The sequence below is a fragment of the Onychostruthus taczanowskii genome, unplaced genomic scaffold (genome assembly GCF_017590055.1).
Source record: "Onychostruthus taczanowskii isolate IOZ18803 unplaced genomic scaffold, ASM1759005v1 scaffold40, whole genome shotgun sequence".
Lineage (NCBI taxonomy): Eukaryota > Metazoa > Chordata > Aves > Passeriformes > Passeridae > Onychostruthus > Onychostruthus taczanowskii.
The window spans coordinates 5350580-5375741 of record NW_024501460.1 but is presented as its reverse complement, the minus strand read 5'-3'; the positions used below and the strand labels follow the sequence as shown (position 1 = coordinate 5375741).

General features: G+C 42.0%; 2 protein-coding genes across 4 annotated transcripts in view; one reads left to right on the top strand and one right to left on the bottom strand.

The window, feature by feature from the left end:
- The window catches only part of RPP40 (ribonuclease P/MRP subunit p40), a 27791-nt gene extending 3795 nt beyond the window's left edge, over window positions 1-23996 (bottom strand). Inside the window, exons 1-5 of one of the 3 annotated variants that reach the window (XM_041413287.1) lie at window positions 23663-23996; window positions 6215-6359; window positions 5282-5350; window positions 2997-3092; window positions 1716-1841 (exon numbers count right to left, since the gene is read on the bottom strand). In XM_041413287.1, the coding sequence (XP_041269221.1) occupies window positions 1716-1841; window positions 2997-3092; window positions 5282-5350; window positions 6215-6332 (409 nt within the window). In that variant the 5' untranslated portion in view covers window positions 6333-6359; window positions 23663-23996. Of the gene's footprint in view, window positions 1-1715; window positions 1842-2996; window positions 3093-5281; window positions 5351-6214; window positions 6360-8294; window positions 8482-23662 lie in introns of those variants that run through there. The other 2 variants (XM_041413285.1, XM_041413286.1) reach the window with 2 other exon arrangements.
- Window positions 23869-25162, top strand: PPP1R3G (protein phosphatase 1 regulatory subunit 3G). Its single transcript, XM_041413145.1, has 2 exons — window positions 23869-23986; window positions 24114-25162. Exons 1-2 carry the CDS (start codon window positions 23869-23871, stop codon window positions 25061-25063), a joined length of 1068 nt encoding a protein of 355 aa, XP_041269079.1. The 3' UTR covers window positions 25064-25162.

Here is a 25162-nt window from a genome sequence, read left to right as displayed (position 1 = left end):
CATTAAAGACATGAGACGCTCCATATTCCCTTTTCCTGTTCTTGGCACCAAAACCACAGTGTGGGAAAACTGAGTATGAAAACCAAAAATCCTGCAGTGCTGGCCATAGCAAGAAACACCAGATATCAGCAGGAAGGCTGAAAGCAGAATTTTCACAGAGGACACAGATTCTCTCGACAAAACACAGCCCACTTTTTCCCTTCCAGCAGAATCTACACAATGTCTCATATCTATTAATAAAAACCTATAAAAGTTTTATTTTTGTCAGTTCACTAAGGAACTAATAGTCTTTTGTGTGTTATGAGCACAAGATTCTAGCACAGAAAGGCATTCAGATTTAACTCCATATTCAGGAAATGATTGACCTGACCTGTTTTGGGGATGTAAGAAAGTGAGGAAAAAAATGCTATTCTTCCTGAATGCTGTTAGCACGGTCAGCAGCAAACATCTGACAAATAGTGGCCCTAGAGGCATTTTGCTCTCTGTCCAGAGTCAATAAATCCAAGCAAGCTGAGCGTGAAGATCTGCCACCTCAGTTGGATTTATGTCACCATTTATGGTAGCAACAGCCTTCACTGTGACACTTTCCTGAAGATTACAAGGACGGGAATTGCAAACCTTTAAACAATTTCTGTATGACAAACAAGGAAGCATCCTTGTCATATGATTAGTACTTAGAAAGGGGGAGGGGAAGCATGAAGGAATAAAGTGAAACATGGGACACTCCTAAAGGAGCCTGTAAACAGCTTCCATTTCTCAGATGAGTTAACTCCTTTTCACACTTGGCCTTAAAGAGCCAGAAAAAATTAACAATATAAAGAGGAGATGGGAAAGCATTCTCAGGGACCTTTCTAATATCCTTTCTCCCTAGTGTGGAGACTCAAAGCAAAACAACACCAAAAGCTACATATCTGTGATGAAGAAAACCATGTTTTTCAGTACAGACACTTGCAGTTTTCTTGAGTTCTATGCAAATACTACATAACCCTACATACAGCCTGTTCTGAGGTAATAAAAACAACTGGGGACTTAAAAAGTTTCCCTCAGAGGAGGAAACATACTTAAGGCCAGAAGAAAAAATAGTGTACTTAGAAAACAGTAGATAAACAAATAGTAGAAGATCACTTGAAACAGTACAATTTCTTATAGCAACCTTTTACTTGGCTCCAACCTCAAACAAGTGCTTGAGAATAGTGATCAAACAGCAGTCTGTGTATCTGGGCACATGGCACATGATGTAAACAGGGAATCTGTACATGTCCTGTAACTACTGAGGAAATCAGAGCTCCCCATCCTAAGTATGTAACTAGATACATAACTTATGTGTATTAATAAAAAAAATACAAACCAAAAAAAGAGTATTGATAATGGTTACGTATGTCACAAATTTATAAAGAAGAGGCAGCACCATCAAACAGGCAAAGTTTTGCCAGAAAGCCTGTGCAACATAGAGAAAGGAAATGAAGCAACTAATCTATCTCCTATGAATCACTTTGTGCTCCTGAACTGAGATGTTCTGTGCACAGGAAGTAACACCCTCCCCACCCCAAACAAATAAACAAAACAAACAAAAAATCTCACCCATACACATTTCAATCTAACTTTTCTCTCCACTGAAAATGCATTTGGACAATCACTAGAAAAAAACCAGTAAACTAAAAATATTTGGACTTCATGTCAGCTGCATTTTAGTTTTACTTTTAGTTCTTATTTACCTGTATTATACCAAGCCAGTAGGAAGTCAAATTCTAAAGGTTTCTTTTCTTTCAAGGCCCAAAGCACTCTGTTATGTTTCTTGCTCTCAGGGTGAAAGTCAGCATCAGTCAAATGAATAGTGATAACTGCAAAAAATACACAATAGCTATTGGTACCCAATTAAAATAAAATTTATTATTAAATTAGAAAAGCACAAAGAAACCAAAGAACATTAAACTTCCTCTTTACATCTACAGAATCTTTACAAAGTATTTGATTATGTAAATATGACTCCCCATTATGTAAATAAATATTCATCTCCTGCTGTCCTTATTTTGATATAATCTGGAACTGCTTCCTCGTGACTAGAGGGACAGATTTCTCTTGAAATGGCACTGACAGAAGTCACTTAACAGTGCCTTAAAAGTATCTTGGTAATTAGGCATGCTATTAGCAGTAAAAAAAAAAACAACAAACAAACAACTAGAATTTGTAATAACAAAAGTCATGTATACAGCAATGACACTTTTTCAACAGGTTGTTTTTTCTTAGGTGAATTGTTAATGCGTAAGTTATATTCATTTCTCGAATGGAAACATGATGATGATACATTTTCATGACCAGAATGGTAAAATGATGTCCCATTTTGCCACAATACTTACTAGAGATAACAACTTTCCCCTCCTAAAGTTTTTTGTAACTACACCTATAAACTGCCACAAGTTCCAATACATTTGTGACAGCACAGTGTTTGTGTTTGGGTTTTTTTAATGTCCTAAAAAGACAAATTAATAAAATTCACTCTGCAGCTGTTAAAAAATTATGTTTTTCAAGCACTTGGTACATAGAGATTACCATTTTAGATGTGTGAAACATAGAACAATTCTGTCTTTCAAGCACGTAGCCTTGGGTGAGGCTCTTCATTGATTTTGTACAGTGCACACATTTTAAACACCTCCTTAACCAGTTTAAAAGGAGCTTGACTTATATCCAACTTAAATCAGAAGGTATAGACACCGTGCAGTGTATGCAAAAATTCTTAAGTACTACATCACTCCAGTAGAAACAACACAATGAGAACCCTTGAAATTAAAAATTTTATAGAGTACTGAAAAGGTGATGTATTTGTGTCCTTAAAGCTGCTTTACTACTTGAAGAAAAAGTAGTTTCTCTCTTCAGGCAGTCCTTGTATCTGCATCTGGAAAAATATAACCTAGACAACAACTAATTGTAATGAAAGGGAAGTTTCAACAGCCAAACAAGGTGCTTCTTAAATAAGCCCTGTTTACATAAATACTTACCATATCGCATTACTTTTTTGCCTGAATATCGAGAAGGGCGACCTTGCAGCCCAAGTTCTTCATAAGTATCCTTATCCACTGACAGAATCAGTTTACCTATGAACAAACCAAATTTTAATAGAAATAATCTTCTACTTGGTTCCCTTTGAAGTTTTTTGAGAACTGTACACCTTTTACAACGTTAGCTTTGGATCAATGGTATTACTAATGTAATGCGGACTCCCTAGTTCCAGTTAAATGTGTTACCAGATTAATCCTTAAATAAAAAAGGTTATAACTCAATTATTCTTTTTTTTATCAAAGAGGTCTTGTGAGCTAGAGTAAGAAAAGCATAATATTATTCCTGAGATAATCATAGCTTTTTTACTGTACTACTCAGTTCATTGTCTCCATCTTTCCTCCACTCATCCTCTAGCACTTGCTGTGTCATTAGCTGAGCACTACATTGCACAAGGGCCTGATTTAGTAAACATTCATGCTCAACATGCACTGCTCAACTAAATAAACAAAAGCAGTTCCTCCAAGTCCAGTGGGACTACTCACTCTGAGTAAACTACGCCTGCTAGCGATGAGCTGATGGAACATGATGAGCATGCTGGAACAACTCTGCTTCTGTGCTCATAAACTAGATCTGGCTGCTGCTGCTTGGTACGGAGCTTCACACAACAGCTCTGTCTCTAACACAGTCCTTGGGTTCTACTGCACAAATAACAGCACAGCACAGAACACAAACGAATAAGACTGCAGAGGAAGAGTTCAGACAGTGACATCACCAAGAACTGTAACACTGCTCCTGCGATAATTGTGCACAGCTTGTAACACTTGTATCACACAAACTCCATCGCTATCAAGTACCTGTTTTGTCAGGACTGTGCTAACATATAAAAGAATTCTTCTGAACAATCTGAATTTGCTCATGCCTCCATGGGCACCTGACATATTACAGCTTCTTAGGCTGGAGGGCAGGTAGACCAGTTTGTATTTCTATTATATCTTATACACTGTTACATAACACAGAAAGAAGACAATGTAATTGAAGCTCAAAATAGCTTCATTTTTTCTGAACAATCTGAATTTGCTCATGCCTCCATGGGCACCTGACATATTACAGCTTCTTAGGCTGGAGGGCAGGTAGACCAGTTTGTATTTCTATTATATCTTATACACTGTAACACAGAAAGAAGACAATGTAATTGGAGCTCAAAATAGCTTCATTTCCTCACCTGAGATGTCCCTGAGATTTATGAGAAGATGTCTTCTCATAAAACTTGGTGCATTTGAAATACACTTTTAACATGTTACAAAGTTCTCAGGGAATCACAGAATCGTCACAGAATCATCAAACTTTGGGTTGGGTTGGAAGGGACAGTAAAGATCATCCAATTCCATCCCCTCTACCACGGGCAGACACACCTTCCAGGTTGCTCAGGACCAGGCTGCTCAAAGCCCCATACAGCCTGGTCTTGAACACTTCCAGGGATGGGGCACCACAATTTCTATGGGCAACTTGTTCCAGGGCCTCACCACCCTCACAGTAAGGACTTTTTTCCTAATATCCAGTCTAAACCTACCCTTCTCCAGCTTGAATCCATTCCCCACATCCTACTACTACATGACCTGTTAAAAATTTCCTCTGTGGTTTGCTTTCAGGCCCCCTTTAGGTACAGGCAGGCACTCTGATTCTCACCAGATCCTTGTCCAAGCTAAACAAACCCAACTCTCTTAGCCTTTCCTCATAGGAGAGGTGATCCAGCTCTGTGAGCATCTTTGTGACCTCCTCTGGACTTGTTCCAGCAGGTCTGTGTCCTTCCTGTGCTGGGGACCCAAAGTTGAATGAAGTACTCAAGGTGGGGTCTCATGAGAATAAACACTTAATATTTTAAAAGTGCTCCTAAGCAGTGCTGCTAACTTTAATTTTTGGTACATATTATGTCTTAAAGACCAGTAGGAAACAGAAAGTTGGAATGCAATGTTTTTACAAAGATTGCAATTTTTGTCAAGATCGCAAAGCAATTATGTAGCAATTGCAATTATGGTTGAAGCAGTGACAATGTGACTATGCATAAACAAAGCTGATTTTTATTGGTTTTTAATTTCCTTTAGATGAGATAAAAAATTTAACAGCTTGAATGAAAAAAGTTAAAATTAGTATTTTTGCAATTCACATGTATTTCTAACAAAGTTGGCAAGCACAGTAAGCATTATTATCCAGTTTACATCATTCCAAATTAAAAAAAACAACCCAGACCACAATTGACGCTGAGACCAAAACAAATCCCCCATACCATTTGGTAGCAGAGCTGCAGTATTATCTTGATCAATTTTTGTCTTATAGGTAAGTGCGTAGCATGAACCTTTAACAGTAAAGCAGAAAAACATGAGATTACAGTCTGTAAAGTCAGACATGACAAGATAAACAACTCACTTCAAGACAACCAAACATGACAAACACCATCTGAATCACTCTCATGTTTTCATCGACTAACTTTCTTCCACCTTCTCAAGCAAAATGGCATTGTTATTATTTTTATAAACCCAGTTCTGACAATATTCTAAAGGACCTATAATAGGGAAAATGTTAATAATATGCCCTGATATGAAAACATTTTCTTTCTTCCACCTGTGACTCTCTCCAGTCATCAAATGAAAAACTCAATTTTTTTCCCAGACATTTTTATTACTCATTCACCCAAAGACAAGGTGGCTGGGCAGACGCTGTATCTTTCTTTGCATCCTCTTTGCTCTTACTGGGAAAGGATGAGCTGTCACAGCTCTCTTAGTGAAATATAAAAAATAAGGAAGCATATTTTTCTCTTGCCTGCTGTGGAGCACAGCTCAGGACAGCTCTGTGTTGAATTATGAACAAAAAAGGGAGAAGGAAGATTTCTACAAGAATCTGCATAAAAGTGAGGTGTAGAAGAAACAGGTGTGAGGATACATGGAAGCCCTCTTGATAGCTGGCTTTCAGAATTGAGGTGGAATAGAGAGAAATTTATGAGGAAGAATCACAGGAGTTTTGGACCCAGTGGGTGTAAACAAGCGTCACACATGACAGAGCAGAAAAAAGCATATAAGCATGCAGAATTTGCTTAGTACTTTTCCTTTCCTTCCTTTAAAACACTTTTCAGAATAAATAAGAATAAGACTATCAAAAATTTTACTGTGCTATAATAAAGTACATGATGACTGCATTTGATCAGTTCTGATTTCCTCCTTACCTTTCTTCACGAAAGCATCAATGAATTCATGAGCGACCAATTCATGAATGGGTAAATTCCTCACCAGGTAGTACTCTCCAATATCTGCAATTGTGCTTTTCAGCACCTCAGGTAGCATGCCACATTCCGGGATCAAAAAAGACACCTATTAGGAACATATTTGTAATGTCAAACCTATCCTAAAACCTGTTCTGAAAAAACCCCAACCAAACAAAACAACAAGAAATACAAAAGAAAACCTCTACTTTCCAAAGATGTATCAGTATATTACGTCAAAATTTAGATGGAAAAGAAGGAGTATCAGGCTACTGTCTTCAAAATGTATCAATTTTCATAGTCTCTAGGTACACTAAATACATTATTTGGTGGTTTGAGGGTTTTTTTTGTTTTGTTCTGGTTTAGTTTGGTTTGGGGGTTTTTTTCTTTCTTTTTTTTTATTTCTATACAATAGCATTTGATGTATTATGTAAAGACATGATCTTACACAGCATGAGTTAACAGAAGATCTCATTTCACATCATTATACATTTAGCTTGATGTCACACTGGGACACCTCCTTCAGCCTTTGCTGGAGTACTTGATGAAGTAGCTGTAACTAAAATTATAGGCTAAGTATTTCTGTAATCTTAGTGGAAAGCAAAGACCAAAGTAAAATCTTCAATTTACCTTTCACTTAAAACCTTCCCTGTACATGTTCCATAGACCAAGAGAACCCTGAAGTCTGGCAGACCAGGGAAACAAGGTAATATCTGGCAAGCAATAGATGGGCAAGTATGAAGCTGTCTGTCTCCTTCCATCCCCCAAAAACACTTCTTTCCCAAAGCTCTTGGAGAACAGGTGTGTATTTATTTCCCTTGGCACACCTGTTCAAGAGAAGTGAGGACTGACAAACGAGCTGCCTTCCACACTGGTAGAAAGCTTTCTGATTAGCTGCTAAAAACGTCTCAGAAGTCAGAAGCAATGAACAATTAGCCCAGAGAGCTACAGGGTATGAGAAGGGGGTTATGAAACAGGGTCCTGCCTGATTGCTGCAAAATGTGGAATATCTACAAATTTTCTTAAGGATGTTTTTTGATGTTTGGCACTTGTACACTTTCAAGCCTAATCAACAAGAAGGGAGATTTAATCCATGAAACAAGAGCACAGCTAACAAGCCCTAAGTGAAGTCCAGGTCTCTTTGTTAACGTTTAGGGCTGGACATGTTTCAGTGATCTCACACCTAGGGTGAGGTTAACAAAGCTCGGGGAGAAGGATGTACCACTGATAGTGGGCAGAAAGAACGCAGAATTTACAGGCCACAAAGACATTCGGCAGAACTCCCAAAATAAGTAAGAAACTTAATAAACCCAGCAACTCTGCTGAATCAGCTCTGAGTGGATAAAAGGCAATTCTGGCAGGTGGAGAACACGGCCAGCGACCCCAGAAACCCCCTGACTCCTAAGCAGAGAAAGACTGAGCATGACGATTAATTAGCATGGGAGACTCATTAACAGAAGATAGACTACTAATTCCTTTGTTCGCTAAAATGTATAAATAGTGAAAAGGTTTGATAGGTGGTGTGCTTGACTTGCGGAAACCCCGCCTTGCACCCTGCGTGGAATAAACGGTGTCTCCTTTCTAAACCGGACCCTGCGCCTGTGTTCAGAGAGCTCCTAAAATCGGCACCATCACCTCACTGCTCCTGGAGGAAGGAAAAGAGTTTGTTTCTCCCACGCTGCGCGAGACCACAAACGCAAAGGGGCTAAATTGCTTTTTTTTTTTTTTTTTTTTTTTTTCCCTCCCCAAAAATGAGGCGCGCATCCTCTGGTTTTTTTTTTTTTTTTTTTTTTCCTCCCCAAAAACGAGGCGCGCATCCTCTGCCAAGGACGGAGGAGCCCCCACAGAACACCCGAGCGGGGCACCGGCACCGGGCCCCTGGAACGCCTGACGGGCAGAACCCCCGGGACGGGCGGCGTGGGCAGCTCCGATCCTTCCCTTCTCTTCCCTCTTCCCTTCCCTCTTCCCTTCCCTTCCCTCTTCCCTTCCCCGTCTCCCTGAGGGGGTCCCGCCGAGGCCCGGGGCCCGCGCTCGCGCCACTCACGCGGCAGCTGTAGGCGTGGTCCCGCACGTGCGCCGCGTGCCGCGAGCGCGGGTGGCGCGCGTGGCCGCGCTCGCACACCAGCAGGTGCCGCGGCGCGCGCCCGAGCTGCGCCGGCAGCATCCCGGATCCGCCCGCCTTCCTCCTCCTCCTCCTCCTCCTCTGCCGCCGACCGGGAGCTGCCAGACGCGGCGAGGAGGGCCGGGAAGGGGCCGTGCCGTGAGGTCACGTCCGCCGGCTCCGGCGGCGCAGCCGCTTCCGCTGTGGCGGCGGCGGGGCCGCGGTGGCCGCTGTCGCGGGTGCCCTGCCCAGCGCCGGTGGCCGCTCGGGGCTCTCGGTCCCCGCGGGCTCTGAGCAGCCCCGGCACGGATGGGACACGGCCCCCACAGGGGCTGGGCGTGCATGTGCCGAGTGCGCGGTGGTTTAAGCTCGGCGGTGGTTCAGAGCTGGAGAGAACCTTTTCCAAGAGCCTGGAGTGACAGGACAACGGCTTCAAACTGAAAGAGCGTAGGGTTGGGTTAGACATTAATATTAAATTCTTTACTGTGATGGAACAGGTTGCCCAGAGAAGCTGTGGACGCCCTGTCCCTGGAAGTGTTGAAAGCCAGGCTGGACAGAGCTTTGAGCGAGCTGGTCTAGTGGAAGGTGTACTAGAGGGGATGGAACTGGACGAGCTTTGCCGTCCCTTCCACCCCAAGCCGTTCCGTGACTCCGAGCAGCCCTGCAGGCTGAGCCCTGCAGGCTGAGCCCTGCAGGCTGAGCCCGGCGGCCGCACTGCCGGGCCCGGGGCCGCTCGGCTCCGCTCCGCACGGCGGGCACGGCACAAGAGCCGCGGGGTGCGACCCGGCCTGGGATGGCTGTCCCTCCGCTCCTTCCGCACGGCCTCTATTTCACACAAAGCATGCACAAAAGTTCCGGCTTTTCCGCCTTCCTGCAGTGTTTCTTTTTGCCGGTCCCCCGGCTTGGTGGCTCCCACTTTAATTTAAAATCTAATCTCAATTGTTCAAATTTTATTACTCTAATTATATGACTATTTTTATAACCATTTTATTACTATCAAACTTTAAAAAATGTTAAAAACAGGTGATTGGCGTTTTTCACAGCACCAAGCAACTTTCTGGGTAGTTGCTGTTTCTGTGGCCAGCACAGTGGCTAAGTGCGGCTCATTGGGCTGACTCAGCCTCCCTGGTTTCAGGCCACGAGCTGTCCGAGTGGCCGTGTGCCGCAGGGACACCGGGACACCGCTGCTCCCGGACTCCCGGAGGTGTGTGCCCTGCCCGCCCCGAGGTGAAGCCGCACTCGGCGGGTCAGCGGCCCGCAGGAGCGCTGAATGCCGCGCTGCCCGTATAAATCAGATTGATTGCATTATTGCCAGCCAAAAAAAGGCTGTGTGATCACAGTAGCCTTGTGAGCACGCAAGCGTTAATGGGGAGGGAGCGACATGATTAATGTCACTTGTTATCACAGCCGCCAGCAGAAGCCTCTGCGGGCGGGCGAGCCTCGCACTGCGGCCATCAGAAAGCCTGTGCTGCTAAAGGGGTGAAAAGTTCAAGCCTCTGATCAATAAGCCCAGAGAGTCAGGCAGGAAAATTCAGCTGCACTCAAAGCAGCATGTGGAGGGGTTTTTTTATTGTTTGTTTAATTTGAATTTTTTTGGCGGGGGGGGCTGTTTTTGTGGGGTGTGTTGGGGCTTTTTATGAGCTTCTGTATGCTAATCCAATTTATGCTGTCTGCTGGGGATACGAATGGATGGGAAGAGAATTGAGGAAAAAATGTGCTGGGGAAGGGTCAAGAGAGTCAAGATTCGTGGTTCCATATTCAGTGTTAAGACCATATTTTATGGATTCTGGCAGGAGTATAGCTCACTGCAGCGCAGTGGAACACGGAAGGATTTGCATCACTGTTCAGTCAGTTTGGTTCAGGTGTCAAGCAATTAATTTTAACCCACCCTTAGTTATAGGTATTGGCTGTCCTATTATAGTGTATGTGTGTTTTAGAGAACTCCCTGAAGACACTGAACTACATTAAGAAACCCACTTGGAAGTCCAGCAGTCTGTGTTGTAACATACAGAATTTCCTTATCTTTAAATGAGACATAAGTCATGTATATATAATTGTGTGTGTATATACTAATTGTTTGTTAATGCTGACTTTTTATAGTCGTTGTCACAGTTTTATGAGCAATTTGGTATGGGATTTCTTTATATTGTAAAAAAAAAATCTTTTAAACTTTAAATACTTTAAATAATTTAAGGTGTAAAGCTATCACAATTTTCCTAAGGATTTCAAGCCCATGACAGGGTAATGCAGTTTTACAGCAATTCAGTTTCTGCATGCTTCAAGACAGTTACAGGATATAGTAAAGAGGAAAGGATTGCCTTGAGGCATCTTGTGGTAATAAGTTGGAATATGGAAGGATCTCTGAAATACTTCCTGGAACTGGTGAAATTTGATTCTGATTTTGTATAAAATGACTGAGTTTGGAAAGAAAAGAAGGATCTTCACATTATGTACAGTATCTCTTTTTGTGAAGCCCAGTTGCTTCCTGCATATACTTTTTCACTATGGAAGAACAATTTTAAATGCTGGATTTTCTGATTTAAAAAACAGCATTATTAAAATACTTAGAGTTTCATTAAATCAAATTTAAACAAGACTTTTGATATTGGTTTGTGTCTTTAAGATTAGTCAAAATATTTTTCTTTTCAGTCACTGTTTTTTCTTTCTTAAATAGTGTTGACTGCAGAAAAGAAGGAAGGAAGTTGTCTAAATCTTTTAACCTTGGCCATGATAATTAGTACTTGTCAAAACAGAAACAAACACGTACCTCTTGTGCTGTGTTCATCTAAAAATAATAAAATGCATAAGACTGAAAACCAGCAATTTACTTGATCAGTGTCAAATGGTTTTTTCGTGGAGGAAAGTGGAAATGTGGACAGTTAGCTTTATACCCTTTTTTTTTACACACTTTAGTCCATATATTCAGAGTGGTGATGGGCTGTAAAAAAGGTCCCACTCGGACTTGCTCTTTAAGGGGCTTACAGACAAAGCTCTGCCGAGCTACTCCCCAAAGCAGCCATTTAAGCCAGGAAGATCAGTGAATGCTAACCATGGACCAAGTTGTTTGGTTTGGTTTAAAATGCCATTAAAAATCCCCAACCAATCAACCAACCAACCAACCAACCAACCATCTGATCTGTTTTTCTTGGAGTGAAACCCTCGGTAATCTGGGAAACCTCCTACTCACTCAGTTTTGTGATATTACAATGGTAGAAGAAATGAGAGGGACAATTCCTTCAGCAAGGTTCCAGGGAGGAGGAGTGTGTTTCATCTATATTCAAGCAGCGTCATCACCTCCACTTGCCTCCCAAGGATCAAATTTTGTCAGGGCCCTGCATGATACTGGGGAATTTTCATGCACTTTCTCTCTCCTCCTAAACAAGTCAGTTGTCCTTCACATTGTGGCTAATATGAGGCACATATACTCTGTTTTCTATTCACACTTCCTTGCTGTAGGTAACAAAGTGTGGCCATGTTCCTCTGGTTGCCCTTTCGTCTGCTGGGAAACATCCTAGGGAACACTTCCACATCCACCTTGACCTTCCATGGGCAATAAAGTTGTCCTTGACCCATAACAAATGGGGAAAATTCTGCATTTTCCATTGCTAAGGTCTCATCTCCTGGCATGACAGATAACAGGCACCATTTCCCCTCAAACAGAATAATCAATTAACACAATGGTGTTAAACTCATTGTAGCAGTTTTTTTCTCAATCTGTACATGATTTTCCCTGTTATATGAGCAGGTGTGCTGAAGGATATTAATTGTCTCTGCAGAAATTGTCTTGATAATATCCTTAGAACACTTTATTTCTAGTAACATTAGTGCTGCTCCTGGGATTGCTGCAGATCACACTGCTACCTTAACGCGCCATCATGAAGATAGAGAATGCAAAGCAAAGAGAAAATACAACTAATCATTCCTTCCTGTCCACACCTTAAAAAAAAAATAAAGAAACAAGGTAGCACAGAAATTTAAAAGCAGGGTGCATTTTCTCTTAAGATAGGTGCAGAATACTTCCTTCCTGTCACAGCTCAAACTTCCAGGTTGCTTCAAGGAGAGGATTTGCCATTTTCACCAATAAATTAGTAGTAGTAGTAGTAGTAATAATAAAAATAAAAATAATAATAATGTATTATTAATATACTTTAACTTATAAGTATAATATATAATAATATATAATATACATTATATATATTATATATATTATATATAATGTGTTATAATATATATTTATATATATTATAGACTACTATAATTTAATTATACATTTATTATATTATAATTATAACTATAATTAATAAAATAATAATTAGTAATATTTCTGTTGTTCAATCTTTTGTGTATTACTGCATGTTATTAATAAGTATTGGGATTGCAAAGCCACTGGCATTTTTCTCTCACTAAACAGTTTCTCTGACACCCCCAAGTTATAAAAGGTCCTGTGCTGCACTTTACACCAAACTTGTGTGGGGCTGGCTGCAGCTGTTTCCACGAAGGATGGAAGCCTCTTTCTCTACGGCTGGCTGGAGAGCTTGCCTCAGCCACCCTGCCTGCACACGGACTCTCAAAATGCAGTTTCCGGAGTGCCTGCATTCACAATTTCTCTCCCTAATATTACCTATGAAATCAAGTAACAGAAACTGTGTAGTATTTAAAAAAAAGATCCAAACTCACAAACAAAACAAAACCACCTTCCTTGGTAAGAGTAGCACTTTCACCAAGGTCTAAATGTTTAAGGACCAGAGTGGCATTACCAAAAGTTTAAAATTAGAATTGTACATTTTATTCATTTGAGCAAGATTCAAAGTTTCAGCCTAGAAGTACACTAAAAATATTCTCCCTGCCCTCAGCACCTTCCAACTGTGCTGATGTTAAACTGGCTCACAGGAACAATGGAAGCAAGTTTTGTTCAGGAAGTATTTAAAAGGCTACGTGAAGGTTAACCATCAAGGTAAATACCCACATATATATGACCATAAACACATGAGAGTAATATGAGAAGCCAAGAGCACAGGTAAGAGTATGACATAGAAGTGTGTATGTATGTGTGAGTTGAAGCCCTATACAGGCTTGAGGTTATTTTTTCCCTCTGCTCCCCAGGATTTTGGAGACTGGAGGCCTCCCAAGCACCTTTCCTGGGAGGTGTGCGCAGTTAAGATGTTATGCAAGCAGCCTGTTCTATTCTCATTTCCTTTCTCTATTTTCCTTCCTCAGAATGTTCATACTCACATTCTTATTTACTGTTTTTTAAAAATCTTCTGGGTTTTTAGGGTTTCTTTTTTTTTGTCCAGAATGACTCTGAGGTCTTAGTATTTCTTTTTTTAAGCCCATATTTTGAATGAAATACTAAAAATTCTGCTTTGAAAGAACAGCAAGGATTTTGGTTTAAACCTAAATTTTGGTGAATTTAAAACAATTCTATTTTCTATAAATCCATTTTTATCCAAACAACTGGGAAAATTTGAAATTTCCTCCATTATTTTTTTGAATAAAAGCTCTGACACTGCAAGTTGACTCTTTGCCTGTACAACCCATTCACACGAAATCTGCTGCTGGTTGCAATGATGAGAAGGAAAATTAATTTCGTCTTTAGCACTTGTGCCTTTGTATTCTGCCTTCTAGCAGGCTGCACTCAGATTAACTTCTTCCTGTAGTTGCTGCTTTGTTTAGGAACACATTAAGGAACAGGCAGACCTTTTGTACATGCCTGGATTTTTGTTTTAGGCACAAAATCCAGACAAGAAACTGCACCATCCAATTAATCAAGCAAGCAGCAAAAATTGGATCAGTGTGAAGACATGACATCTCAAATAAACTTTTAGATTTCACTGGTTGCCTGGAGAGTTAGAGCTCTCTGCAGAACATACTGAAAGGTGACCACCTCACTGCTTTTATCCACTTAAATGTGAAAAATAAAGGAGGCAATTTGCATCTTGTTGCAGCTGAGTGACAAAACTTGATGGGTCTTCCTGTTCTGTAACATGAATCAAGAAATGACAACTACATGGATTCATTTGTAAACTACAGTGATAAGACACCCCTCTGAACACAGGGCAGGAAAGAGACATAGAATTTTGCGCAGAGTCATTAATCTTCAAATTTCAAAGGAAGACAGGCTTCACAGCTAAATAAAAACGCTCTGCCTTTGGCCAAGATAAATCTTTTGCTCTTGGAATGCAAAGGAAGTGATTTCTATTGGGGAATGAGTGCATCCTTGTTGTGGGAGAAATAAGAAATGTCATTTTTTTCTTCATTTGCCAGGACAACTAATACAATTAAGTGTAATTAAATGCAATTTTCAATGACAACAGGTAAAAAAAGGAAAACTGCAAAGGAGAGAAAATGACTCCTGAAATAGGTCTTTGAGGTAATTTAGCTTTTTTTAATCACTGAATCAATTTAATTTTCACAATGAAAATTAATCCATTGCTCTAAAAATTCTTGCTCAGTTCATAATTTCATTAATCCCCCTTGGTTTTTAACTTGCTCCTCTTTGTGTCTCCAGCCTGATTAATAATTCAAAAGACAACTAAGGGCTCAAAAGATTGGTTCCCTAAACCTAGTCTGGCTAATCTTGATCCTGTTGAGTTATCCTTAGATTTGCAAGTTAAATGCTCATATGGAAAGGGTCTGGGCAGTACTGTTTACATGATTAGGAAATAGTGGTATGTATGGGAGAGGGACATTAACCACCAGAAATCAAAGCAACAAGTCCAGTGGGATGAGTGGGCAGTGATCTACTCACTGCTGTTGGGAAGAGGGTGACACAGAGCTGTGAAAACTTTCTGTTCACCTTAACTGTGCTCAGGCACTTCTGTTTCTTGGATGGGAGAGGGAGCAGGGTGTGAATGGCACCACTTGTTCTTCAAGAACATCTTTATTTTGAAAACAAAGTGTCTTCTTATTTTCGAACTCCTTACAGTGTGACTTCTTGAAGTATTTTCAAACTGAAGTGAGTCCTTCTGCTTCACGGAGTAAAAAGACAAACAACTCCGTTTTGGCACCCCTAAGTTGCATTCACAGTCTATCGCATTACAGAGACATTGGAAAAGGTGTAGTGAACCACGGAAGTAGCAGCCTTTAAATGTCTCCTCAGTTTGGGAGTGAAAACAAATGGGAGACATGGGATTTGTCTTTTTGTTTTAGTTGGATATGAAAACAGAGACTGAAACAGAGTTACAGCAGATTAGTAGTCCAGATACCAGCAAAGGAAACATATTTTGCTGAACTTATTCTTAAATATTTACTGTATAAAACGTATTGAATTATGTATTATCTGCAGATGGCTTGTAAAAGGAACTGCCCTGAATTGTGCCAAGCCTGTAGGAACAAAAAGTCTAAAATAATTTTATTAAGGTTGCAATTCCAATTCACGGTGATATGAATAATGATAACATCCTTTGGTAATGTTTTAATGTCATGATCACATACTGTTTACATGGCTGGAGAACTTGGACTTAATTTCTTTCAAATTACAAGAATGCATGAAGGGAAAGGATGGTCCTGCCATAGAGGCAAGTGATTTTCTAGCCTAAAGGGACTAAATTTTATTGCTGCTCCAGACATTAAGCACCTGGCAGGGCAATGCAAATTGCTCAAACTAACTTGGCTACCTAATGCATACTGATAATTTTCTACCCCAATAACCCAAGCAGTCAGATTTCAGAGGTACTAAGCTCTAGCTGAAATCAAAAGGAGTGATGTGCTGAGTCCATGAAAAATCTTCTATTCTCACAAGCAATTTCAAAAGTCAAGCTGCCCACTTCCAAAATGAGCACTTACAGTACAGGGACACTTTTTACCTTGACCTTTCTGCAGCTCAGCTCTCTAATGCTAAAAATCAGGAATACTTCATCTCACAGTAGTCTATGTTTCTGAAGCACTTGAAGATACTGTGATGTTGAGGACAATGGAGGATCCCATGAGGAAATCCAATCACATCTCCAGAACAGGACTGGAATACTGTTCAATAAGTCAGGCCTGCAGCTACACTTTGAGCAATGTGGAGGAAAGCAGTGACAACACCATTAAATAGCTGTCTATCTTGTGTGCTTAATGAGACAGTCCTGAAAGAAAAATGGCTTAAAAATGCATAATTAAAGGCTGTAACCTTAATGATGGGCTAAAAAGAAAAAAAAGAAAAAAAAAGAAAAAAAGGGCTGCATTAAGGCTATAAAGGCAATGTGACTTCAGGCAATTTTCAGTGTATTGATGCTTGAATCTGTATTCGCATCACTCTTTTAACATGGATTTTTTGGTGGGTAATTAATATTAGGCTCTGTTCTACTATTTAGGAAAAAGGTAATGATAATTGATTTGATGAAATGCAGCATCTTGCCCATTGAAATGTGGGCACTGCAAAAGAGTGGACAAAATGTATTTTATTTACCTGAGTTTGCAGGATAAGATTTATGTGTATCTGTGTTTGAAATTGCTGTTGTTTAACACAAACTTGCACTAGGAGCATGTCTTGAGAGAAATTGCCATGGGTTCTTGAAGGAGCAGTAACACACATGAATTTGTGTGTGAAAGTAAGCACAGAACTTCAGTGGCTCTACCCAGTATCATCTACCTCATTAGGTCCATACTTTACAATGCTTATAACATTTTATAACATCAGCTTGGGGGAACATGTTTCCCAATCCCACAAAGCAGTGACTTTGCTGACACAGACATTTAGAATTAAATACTTGCTAAAATTACTTGGAAGCTTAGGTCAAATCATTTTACCTGAAAACCAGCATTGCTGTAGTTTGTTCAACAATTCTTTGCTGCTGCTGCTGCTGCTGCTGCTGCTGCTGCTACTACTACTACTACTACTACTATTACTAATTATTATTATTACTATAATTATTATTATTATGCAGATGCAGCAGCCACCCTGACTTCTCGTTCACATACCTTCTCCTTCATCCTTTAACCAGTGATTCCTTTAACCAGTGGTTGCCTTTTCTTCTCCCCACCCCAGGCTGCAGCATGTCACCTCTGGCTAATGCACCCTTTTATGTTTGTTAGATTATTACCCTGACAAGATACTGTGTGCCTTGTATTGCAAAGCTTCAACTCTGATTTGTTTCAAATAGAAAGTCCTGGTTTTAGAATGTTTTCTGATTTGAAAGTGCTTGATAACGCTGGTTCCATTTGTGGGACAGGTGATCTTCTATATATTATTTCAATTTTTCATTTTGTTGGGAGAGGAATGTATTTGCAATCAGCCAAAACTGAAAAGAAATGATAATCAGCCACACCACCAGATGGAGCTTCTTTTCTGCCTTTCCTGCTGAAGGTGCTGAAGCTGTGGAACTGAACTCACTGGGACTCTGGGACTTTACCTGTTTTTATAGTCAATGAAATAGAAAACTCTCTTTCTATTTTTATTTCTGGTGATGCAGGACTAAGCATCCCTGCATTCATAGATGGCTACTTCAGCAATTTTTATTTGTGTGCTGTTAATGACAGCTGTTGTGCCAGTCCTTTGCTTTTACAGGCTTAGGCTTGATCATGCAGCCCTGTTTTTTGCTCATGCACTTGAGAGTTTTCGAGTACAGGCTCGCTTATTAGAATGGCACACTAATATCAATGCAGCACATATTTCTGCTCTTTTTTCTTTCTTACTGTTAAAAACTATTAACATTCTTCAGAAAAGCAAATCTCTCTGTATCCAGCCCACTACAGAATCTATTTTATTCACTGAAATTCAACTCTGAAGTCTCCTTGTGTGCTTTCAGCAGTACTGTATTGTGTTACAGATTCCTAGTCGCTGGTTTATATATACATCAAATGAAGTTGTGATGTTCATAAGTCACGAGAATCAATATAAATGACTGTGATAAACATTCTCTCTCTTTACAGGATATAGTCTATCGGATGCCTGTTTTGCTATCTGGTATCGTAGCTGAGCTATTGAGAACTGACTGTAACTGAAGCAGTCTGGGAAAATGCAGAGAGACAGGGTTGAATTTATTCCTTTTTTGACAGTGTGAAAAAACACATATTCAAGCCAACAAATTTTAGTGTCGCATTTATACAGCAAAATTGCTTGAAAGCCTATTCCCATTTTAACCCAAGAAATGGGACTGAGTACAACTCATCCAGCTGCGACTGCTGGACTGAAAAGCTCGGCCTGCATTTACATTAGAACAGGCTAGATTGCCCAACTCTGTTTTCCCAAAGGGCGGGGAGGTATCTGCACTGATGAGGTCAGGTTAGCGCTCCACTGTGCCACGTCAAACACAACTCTAAAGACCAGCAAGGTTTTGCCAGCCGACGTCAAGAAGGTCCTTCTGGCAAATTCTGTTGTCCTGGGAGAGACCAAGGGAGTTCAGGCCATTATTGATTTTGAGCAAGCTATGCACCTTGCTGCTTGTAACAAAGGCAAACAGAAAATGACAAAACAGAATTAATGTGGGTACAAGTTCATGTTGTTTTCCATTTTCGTGTTGCATTTCCAATGAGTAAAAAAATCTAATGCTGTAGAGGCGGAAAAAGGGAGGGGGGAGAAAATCTGGTGATTCAGACATGCAATGTTCAGGTGCTAACAACTCAAAAAGGTGATCTAGAGATGTGTTGTTTTGTCATGTTTTATATCCTTTCCAGTAGTTAATTTTGGAGGGTATGTCAAGCATTTGGAATTTCTGAGTGTCCTTAGACAAGAGGTAAACATCTTCTGTCTGAGTAAGTTTCCTTACAGAATTTTAAGAAGACATTGGGTTATGTTTTCCAAAGGCAGGCTGCTAGGTGGCAGGGTAGGAGCAAAATCAAGCAACTTAAGAAATAAGGCAAGAAAAAGTTAATTATTTTAATACTTTAGCAATAGTTTTGGGGGTAGAATGCCCTTTGTATCAACCTATTCTGAGCTTCTTCCCCACTGAAGTCCAAAGCAATATACCAGCACAATGTAGGGCAAGAATTTGATCAAATTATTCTTTTCCGAGATTGAAAAAAAAAACCCCAAAACAGCCAAACAAAACCCCACATAAACATAGAGGTTTTACATGTGAGAACCTGGATCCTAGTGTTCATCAGAAACTTTTGAAAGAGATGCGGTTCTGCAACTTTCTGGAGATCCACATTAAAACAAACAAAACCCATAAAACAAAACCCTTTTCAACTCCTATGCTGTGAATACCCTTTGGAAGCTGAAACCATTTTTTCTCACTGGTAATCGAAACTTTTCCTTTTCAGAGACTGTTTATTTCAGTTAAATTGTTGAAATGCAACAACAACCTATAAGTAAGGCAGGATGACAACTTGTACAAGGGAGAGGGTTTTTATCACCACATAATTTGCTGATTAAAAGATTGACAAATGACCTCAGATTTTCAGTGTACCGCATGAACATAGAAAGCTTAGATAAATACCTTACAAACACAAATGGTATTAAACCAATCTGGACACCTTTATGAACCACAAGACCAAAGCAATACTTCTGAAATCTTAGAGAATGGGAAGCTTTTGTGTGACATGGTTTTGTCACAGTTAATGCTAATTTCATTCTGAATTTAGAATCCGTTGTGCCATTATTATTATGTTCACTTATCATGAAGAATGGCCATGATTTTATATCAGATGTAGCGAAATCCTGAACCTACGCAAATCAGTGACAAAACTCCACCTTCAAGGAGGTCAGCATCTCACCCAAATGAGGAGACATTCCCTGCCTTACTGCCAAAGACTTGGTATTAGTAATTGAAAAGGATATTCAACATCACTATAGGAAACACAGCCAGACGTAGTTCAGAAACACTGAAAAAGAGTATTTTCAGGCATTTAATCTCATTAGGAACATCAGATGAAAGTCTGCTGAGACACAAAAAACCCCTATACAGCAGAGATCTCTAAAAGTGCTGTCTGAGAGACTCAAAGCTCTAAAGGGTTTTGCTTGCTGGGCATCATGCAGAAATTACATTTAAATATTTGTATTTAAGATTTGGAAATTAAAGTAAATGCTTCCATCTATTTGCCTCCATTTTAGTACTTTTCCCATTATGGACCTAACCAAAGCCTTTTTGAAGTACAACTGCTTGGTGAAGAAAATTAGGTCTAATAATCTAACTTCTGAATAATTTCTATTCATATTGTATAGACCCACTTAGTTTTTCATTCAGTTTGACCATCCTCATAGACATAGTAAAATCCCATCCTTATTAGAAACACAGAGAAGCTGGAATTTCATATGGGATAGGGAGCCAATTTTTTTTTTTTTTTTCATAATTGAGGAGGCTAATAATATCCTTGCTGGAATTTTTGTACAAAGAACATGACTGCTAAAACTGGGGTAAAGGGCTACATAATTTTCAAAGCAAAGCAAGAATATTGTTTGAACAAATGCTGCTAGCATTTGAAAAAGATGGTATTAATTTTGTGTGTGAACTGTGATAATCCCTGACTATTTCTAAATCCTTGTAAATTGTTTCATAGGGCTTAGGAGTTATGACTTATTCACATTTTCTGACAAGCTACTGTCATGGGAGATCTAACACATAAGTAGGAAATTGGAGAGATCTGGCATATTTGAACAAGATACATCCAAAAATTGAATGCTTTACCTTGGACTAACTGGAAAATCTGCTAGCTTTGGGTTTGAAAGTTGAAGGTAATATTAAAAGTGCATTAAAAGGAATGATGAACAGTATTTGAATGGGTTTCTTTTTTACATTGTGTGGTTGAGTTGAATCCATGGATTCCTCCAGTTACTTGACTCTGGGTGTCTGCAAACAAATATTTTCATATATATTTTCTGCTCAAATGACAACAACTATCAGTCCAAGCAGCTTGACCAATTTATCAAGCTCCATATCAAATAGAGCTCCAACCGAAAATCCCTGATCTAATGACTCCTGAGAAATACGTTCCCATGCAATCATAGTGAGAATTGAAAAGCAATACCATGGATTGCTTATCAGTGATTTTCACATTCTCTGCTTTTAGTGTCATTTTCAGTAATCACCTTAAGATGCCAATGCTTCTGCAAAATGTGTGTGCTGACTGCAGGATGGGGTCAAGATAGGCTGGTGTGAAACAAGAAGCAGGGAAATGAAAGGAAGTGCTCTGCTGATCTTGTGTGTAGTTGATAATCCTAAACATATCTGGTCCAAGCTCAGGGAATGCAAAAAGCCTCATGGCTGCTAATAATGTGATCTCTCCTTTACTAAGAAATCCCTCAACTTTTATCACAACATTAATAGTAAATGTGGTAAATAGTACTCAGAAGCCTGAGACCCGGGTTGCACCATTCTTTTAGGAGAAGCCATTTTAAAGCACATAAGAGAACACTAAATGCCTCCTTAACTAATGTCCTCTGGCAGGGTTTGCTGTGTAGTTGAACATCTGTTCTAAAGGTTTATCTGATTATAAATTACTCCTTTCAAAATGGTAGCAATTGATTCACACTAAAATATGAGTTTGTATGCCGTTAATTGCCCGATTATAATTATCTTCCTCCAATATGGATTCATGTTGGCTTAACTGCTTTTGCTTATTTTCTGTGAATTGTAGTTCTTTTTGCAGGCCTGTCTCCCAGTTATGGAACATATAAGAAATGTGTATTAATTGCTACCATATTACTTAACTCTTATCAATATTTACTGTTGTTTTCTTTTTTTGCTGTCCCTTATTTTGATTAAACCTTTCACATTACTCTGAAATTTCTAGTAGTCCAAATGGTTTTGCCTTATGAGCAAATGGCACATTTTTTTCTCTTTGCTGCTTAAAACATTTGTTAATGATTTGGCAAGCTGGGATAGCTTCCACATGAGGAAGTAAGGGGTGGTTTCTTCATTTCTGCTTTCCTCACCATATAATAGATAGCACTTCAAGAAATTAAAGTAGCAGTGTTGTATTTTAGATAAGGGTTCTTGAACATATTTTAAGTACTAAGCACCCTTATCCTACACATTATCTATTCATTTTTCTTCTTTCCAGCTTGCTAATTTGAGGTGCCACAAGCCTTAGAGAGGCGAGTGAGGAGGTGTCACTTCCAGGCACAAGTAAGAAAGTGCTTGCAATCTTTTCACCACACTGAATGTTACTTAACAGGAGAGTGTTTGGGAGAGACCCAAAATTTCTGTCTGGCTCCGCTAGAGACACCAGCAGGCTGGGAGTGATGATGCAAACAGGTGACACCAGCACCTTTGCTGCCACATCCAGAAAGAGGACAGTTGTGTTCCTCCTTCCTGTGCTGCACCACAGAGCTCAGCTGAGTAACTCAGAACCACGGTCTGTGGTTTTGCATCATTAAGTTGAGGCTGGTTAGTTCAAGGAGCTGAAATGGAGGCACACCATCTCCCTTGGAACAGGCAAGGCCAAGGAACGCTCCCAGGAAGGGTTTAGCCAACAGCCTGCCGAACATGGCAGCTCCCAGCAGAGCTGGTGATCAGCAGCTGATGGCAAACTGGTGTTCATCATGTTTTCCATCAGCACAGCGGGCGCCAGCCAGGATGTTTGTCCTTCGTTCCTCTTCTTACAATGCCCTAAACCAAATGCCAAACAAATGTCAAGTAGTCAGATTATCTGGCACTCCTGAGGAACTGCTCGCTGTGCAGCTCTTCCGTCAAGGTGTAGCAAGAACATCCTCACAGCAGTGTCTGCTAAGAAAACTCTTTGGTGATGTTTCTGCTGTTTTGACATTCGTTCCTCTGCGAGACCCAGACTGCACACTCAGTTGAACTGCAGTGTATTCACTCACACTGGGAGGCTGCTTTTTGGCAACCAGACTGATGCTAAAAATAAAACAACCTATGCAAAACTAACAAAAAACCTCCTTGCTAAATCCATAGTGGGAGTATGTTGCTTCAGAAAGCACTGAGTTGTCTCTGCATATGTTTTTTGGTGTCTCTTCCACAAGAAAAAGAAAGGAGGGAAGTTTAATAATGTAGTATTTTTGCAATCATCCATGCAAATCACCCCAGACAATAGCCGTGGCATGCACAAAGTATAGAACCAAGTTTGAAAAGTTCTCAGATACAGACCTCATCCTACTTATGAAAACATGTTGTTATAAGGATGCTGTTTACTGTGCGCCATGCCTACAAAATAAAACTGAGAGGGATACTACTTATTTTTATTTATTTAGGGGCAATGCCTGTATTTTGTTTTCCCTGCTTGATTTTCTGTTTTTAATTGGAAACTTTGGAGACAGCCTGGCCTTCTAAAAGGGTGTTTGTGCACACACGTGTGCTTCCTGAGCCTTTGGACTCGATTTTACACAAGTAACAGTAGAGTTAGCACCGAGTGTGGGTAAAAAAGAGAGATTTGCTTACAAAACACAGCGTACTTTAAAAAGTTAATGCTTTTGGAGTTTGTTTTACCTTTGGGGTTTTGTCCTGGAGCTCTGGTCTCAAAGATTTTCTCTGCAGTTAGGATGGGTGGAAACTGATTTACACACAAAAGCCGGGGGCTCACAAACTCCCAGCAGCAGACTCACGGGCAGCGCCCAGCCCTTCTGACGCCCAGGCCGGCGGAGAGGGCGGCGGCTCAGCCCCGGTCCCGAGGGTCCGCTCCACTCCCTGAATGGATGGAACTCCTCGGTGATACCAGCCTGGGGGGGCTCCTGCTTAATCCTGACCCTCCGGGCTCTTTCTTCGGTGAACCTCCGACGGGTGGAAGCCTAAATAACGACGACGGTGATGACAGTAATAATAATAATAAATAACCAATTAAAGCAATAACGAAGCAGCCCCTCAGCCTGGGTGTGCGGGCGGGGCGGCGGGGGGACCCCGGGGGCGCCTTTCTCTCGCCGCTGCCCGTATCTCCTCCAAGCCCGTAAAACTGGCAGCGTTGCTCGCTGCTCGCTGCTCCGCGCCCTGGTAACGGCGGCCCCCGGCGGGCGGGAGGACGTGCGGGGCCGCCCGTCGCGGCTGTTTCCGTGTTGCCCGTCCGGGCAGGCGCGGCAGGAGCTGGCGGCCGAGGAGCGGCTGCTCCGCGGCGCGGCCCCGACGGTGCCCCGCGACGGCAAGCGGGAGGCGGCGGGGGAGCGGCTGGTGCTGCTGGAGCTGCGCCGCTGCGGGCGGCCGCCGTCCCCCGGCCCCGGCGAGCGGCAGGAGGAGGGGGAGGAGGAGGAAGAAGAGGGGGAGGCGGCGGCGGGCGAAGATTGTTGCGGCAAGTGCAAGAAGCGGGTGCAGTTCGCCGACTCGCTGGGGCTGAGCCTCGCCAGCGTCAAGCACTTCAGCGACGCCGAGGAGCCGCAGGTGCCGCCCGCCGCGCTGTCGCACCTGCAGAGCCCGCCGGGCGAGGAGCGGGACCCTCCGCCGCCCGGCGCCGACCTGCCGCCGCCCGCGCTGCTCCTGGTGCCCGACTTCCCCGACGGCGGGGAGCCCAGCGCCGAGCGGCTGCGGCGGCAGCGCGTCTGCCTGGAGCGCCTGGGGCGGCCCGCGGCGCCCACCGACGTGCGGGGCACGGTGCAAGTGCTGGGCGGCCCCGGCCCCAGGGAGGTGACGGTGCGCTACACCTTCAACGAGTGGCTCTCCTTCGTGGACGTCCCGGCCGCGCCCCTGCCCCCCGAGCCGCCGGCCGAGCGCTACGGCTTCACCCTGTGCGTCCCGCCGAGCCTGCGGGAGGGCTCGGCCCTGCACTTCGCCATCCGCTACCGCAGCCCGCAGGGCGAGTTCTGGGACAACAACGGCGGCCGCAACTACACGCTGCGCTGCTGCGGCTGCCCCGGGGCCGGCCCCGCCGCCGCCCCGCCGGCCCCCGCCGCACCCCGCTACTGACCGGCCGGGCGAGGGGAGCCCAGGGGACACGGCCGGGCAGGGACGGGGGCAGGCGGCCGCACCCCGCGCCCGGAGTGAGGCCCGGCTCGGCAGGGAGAC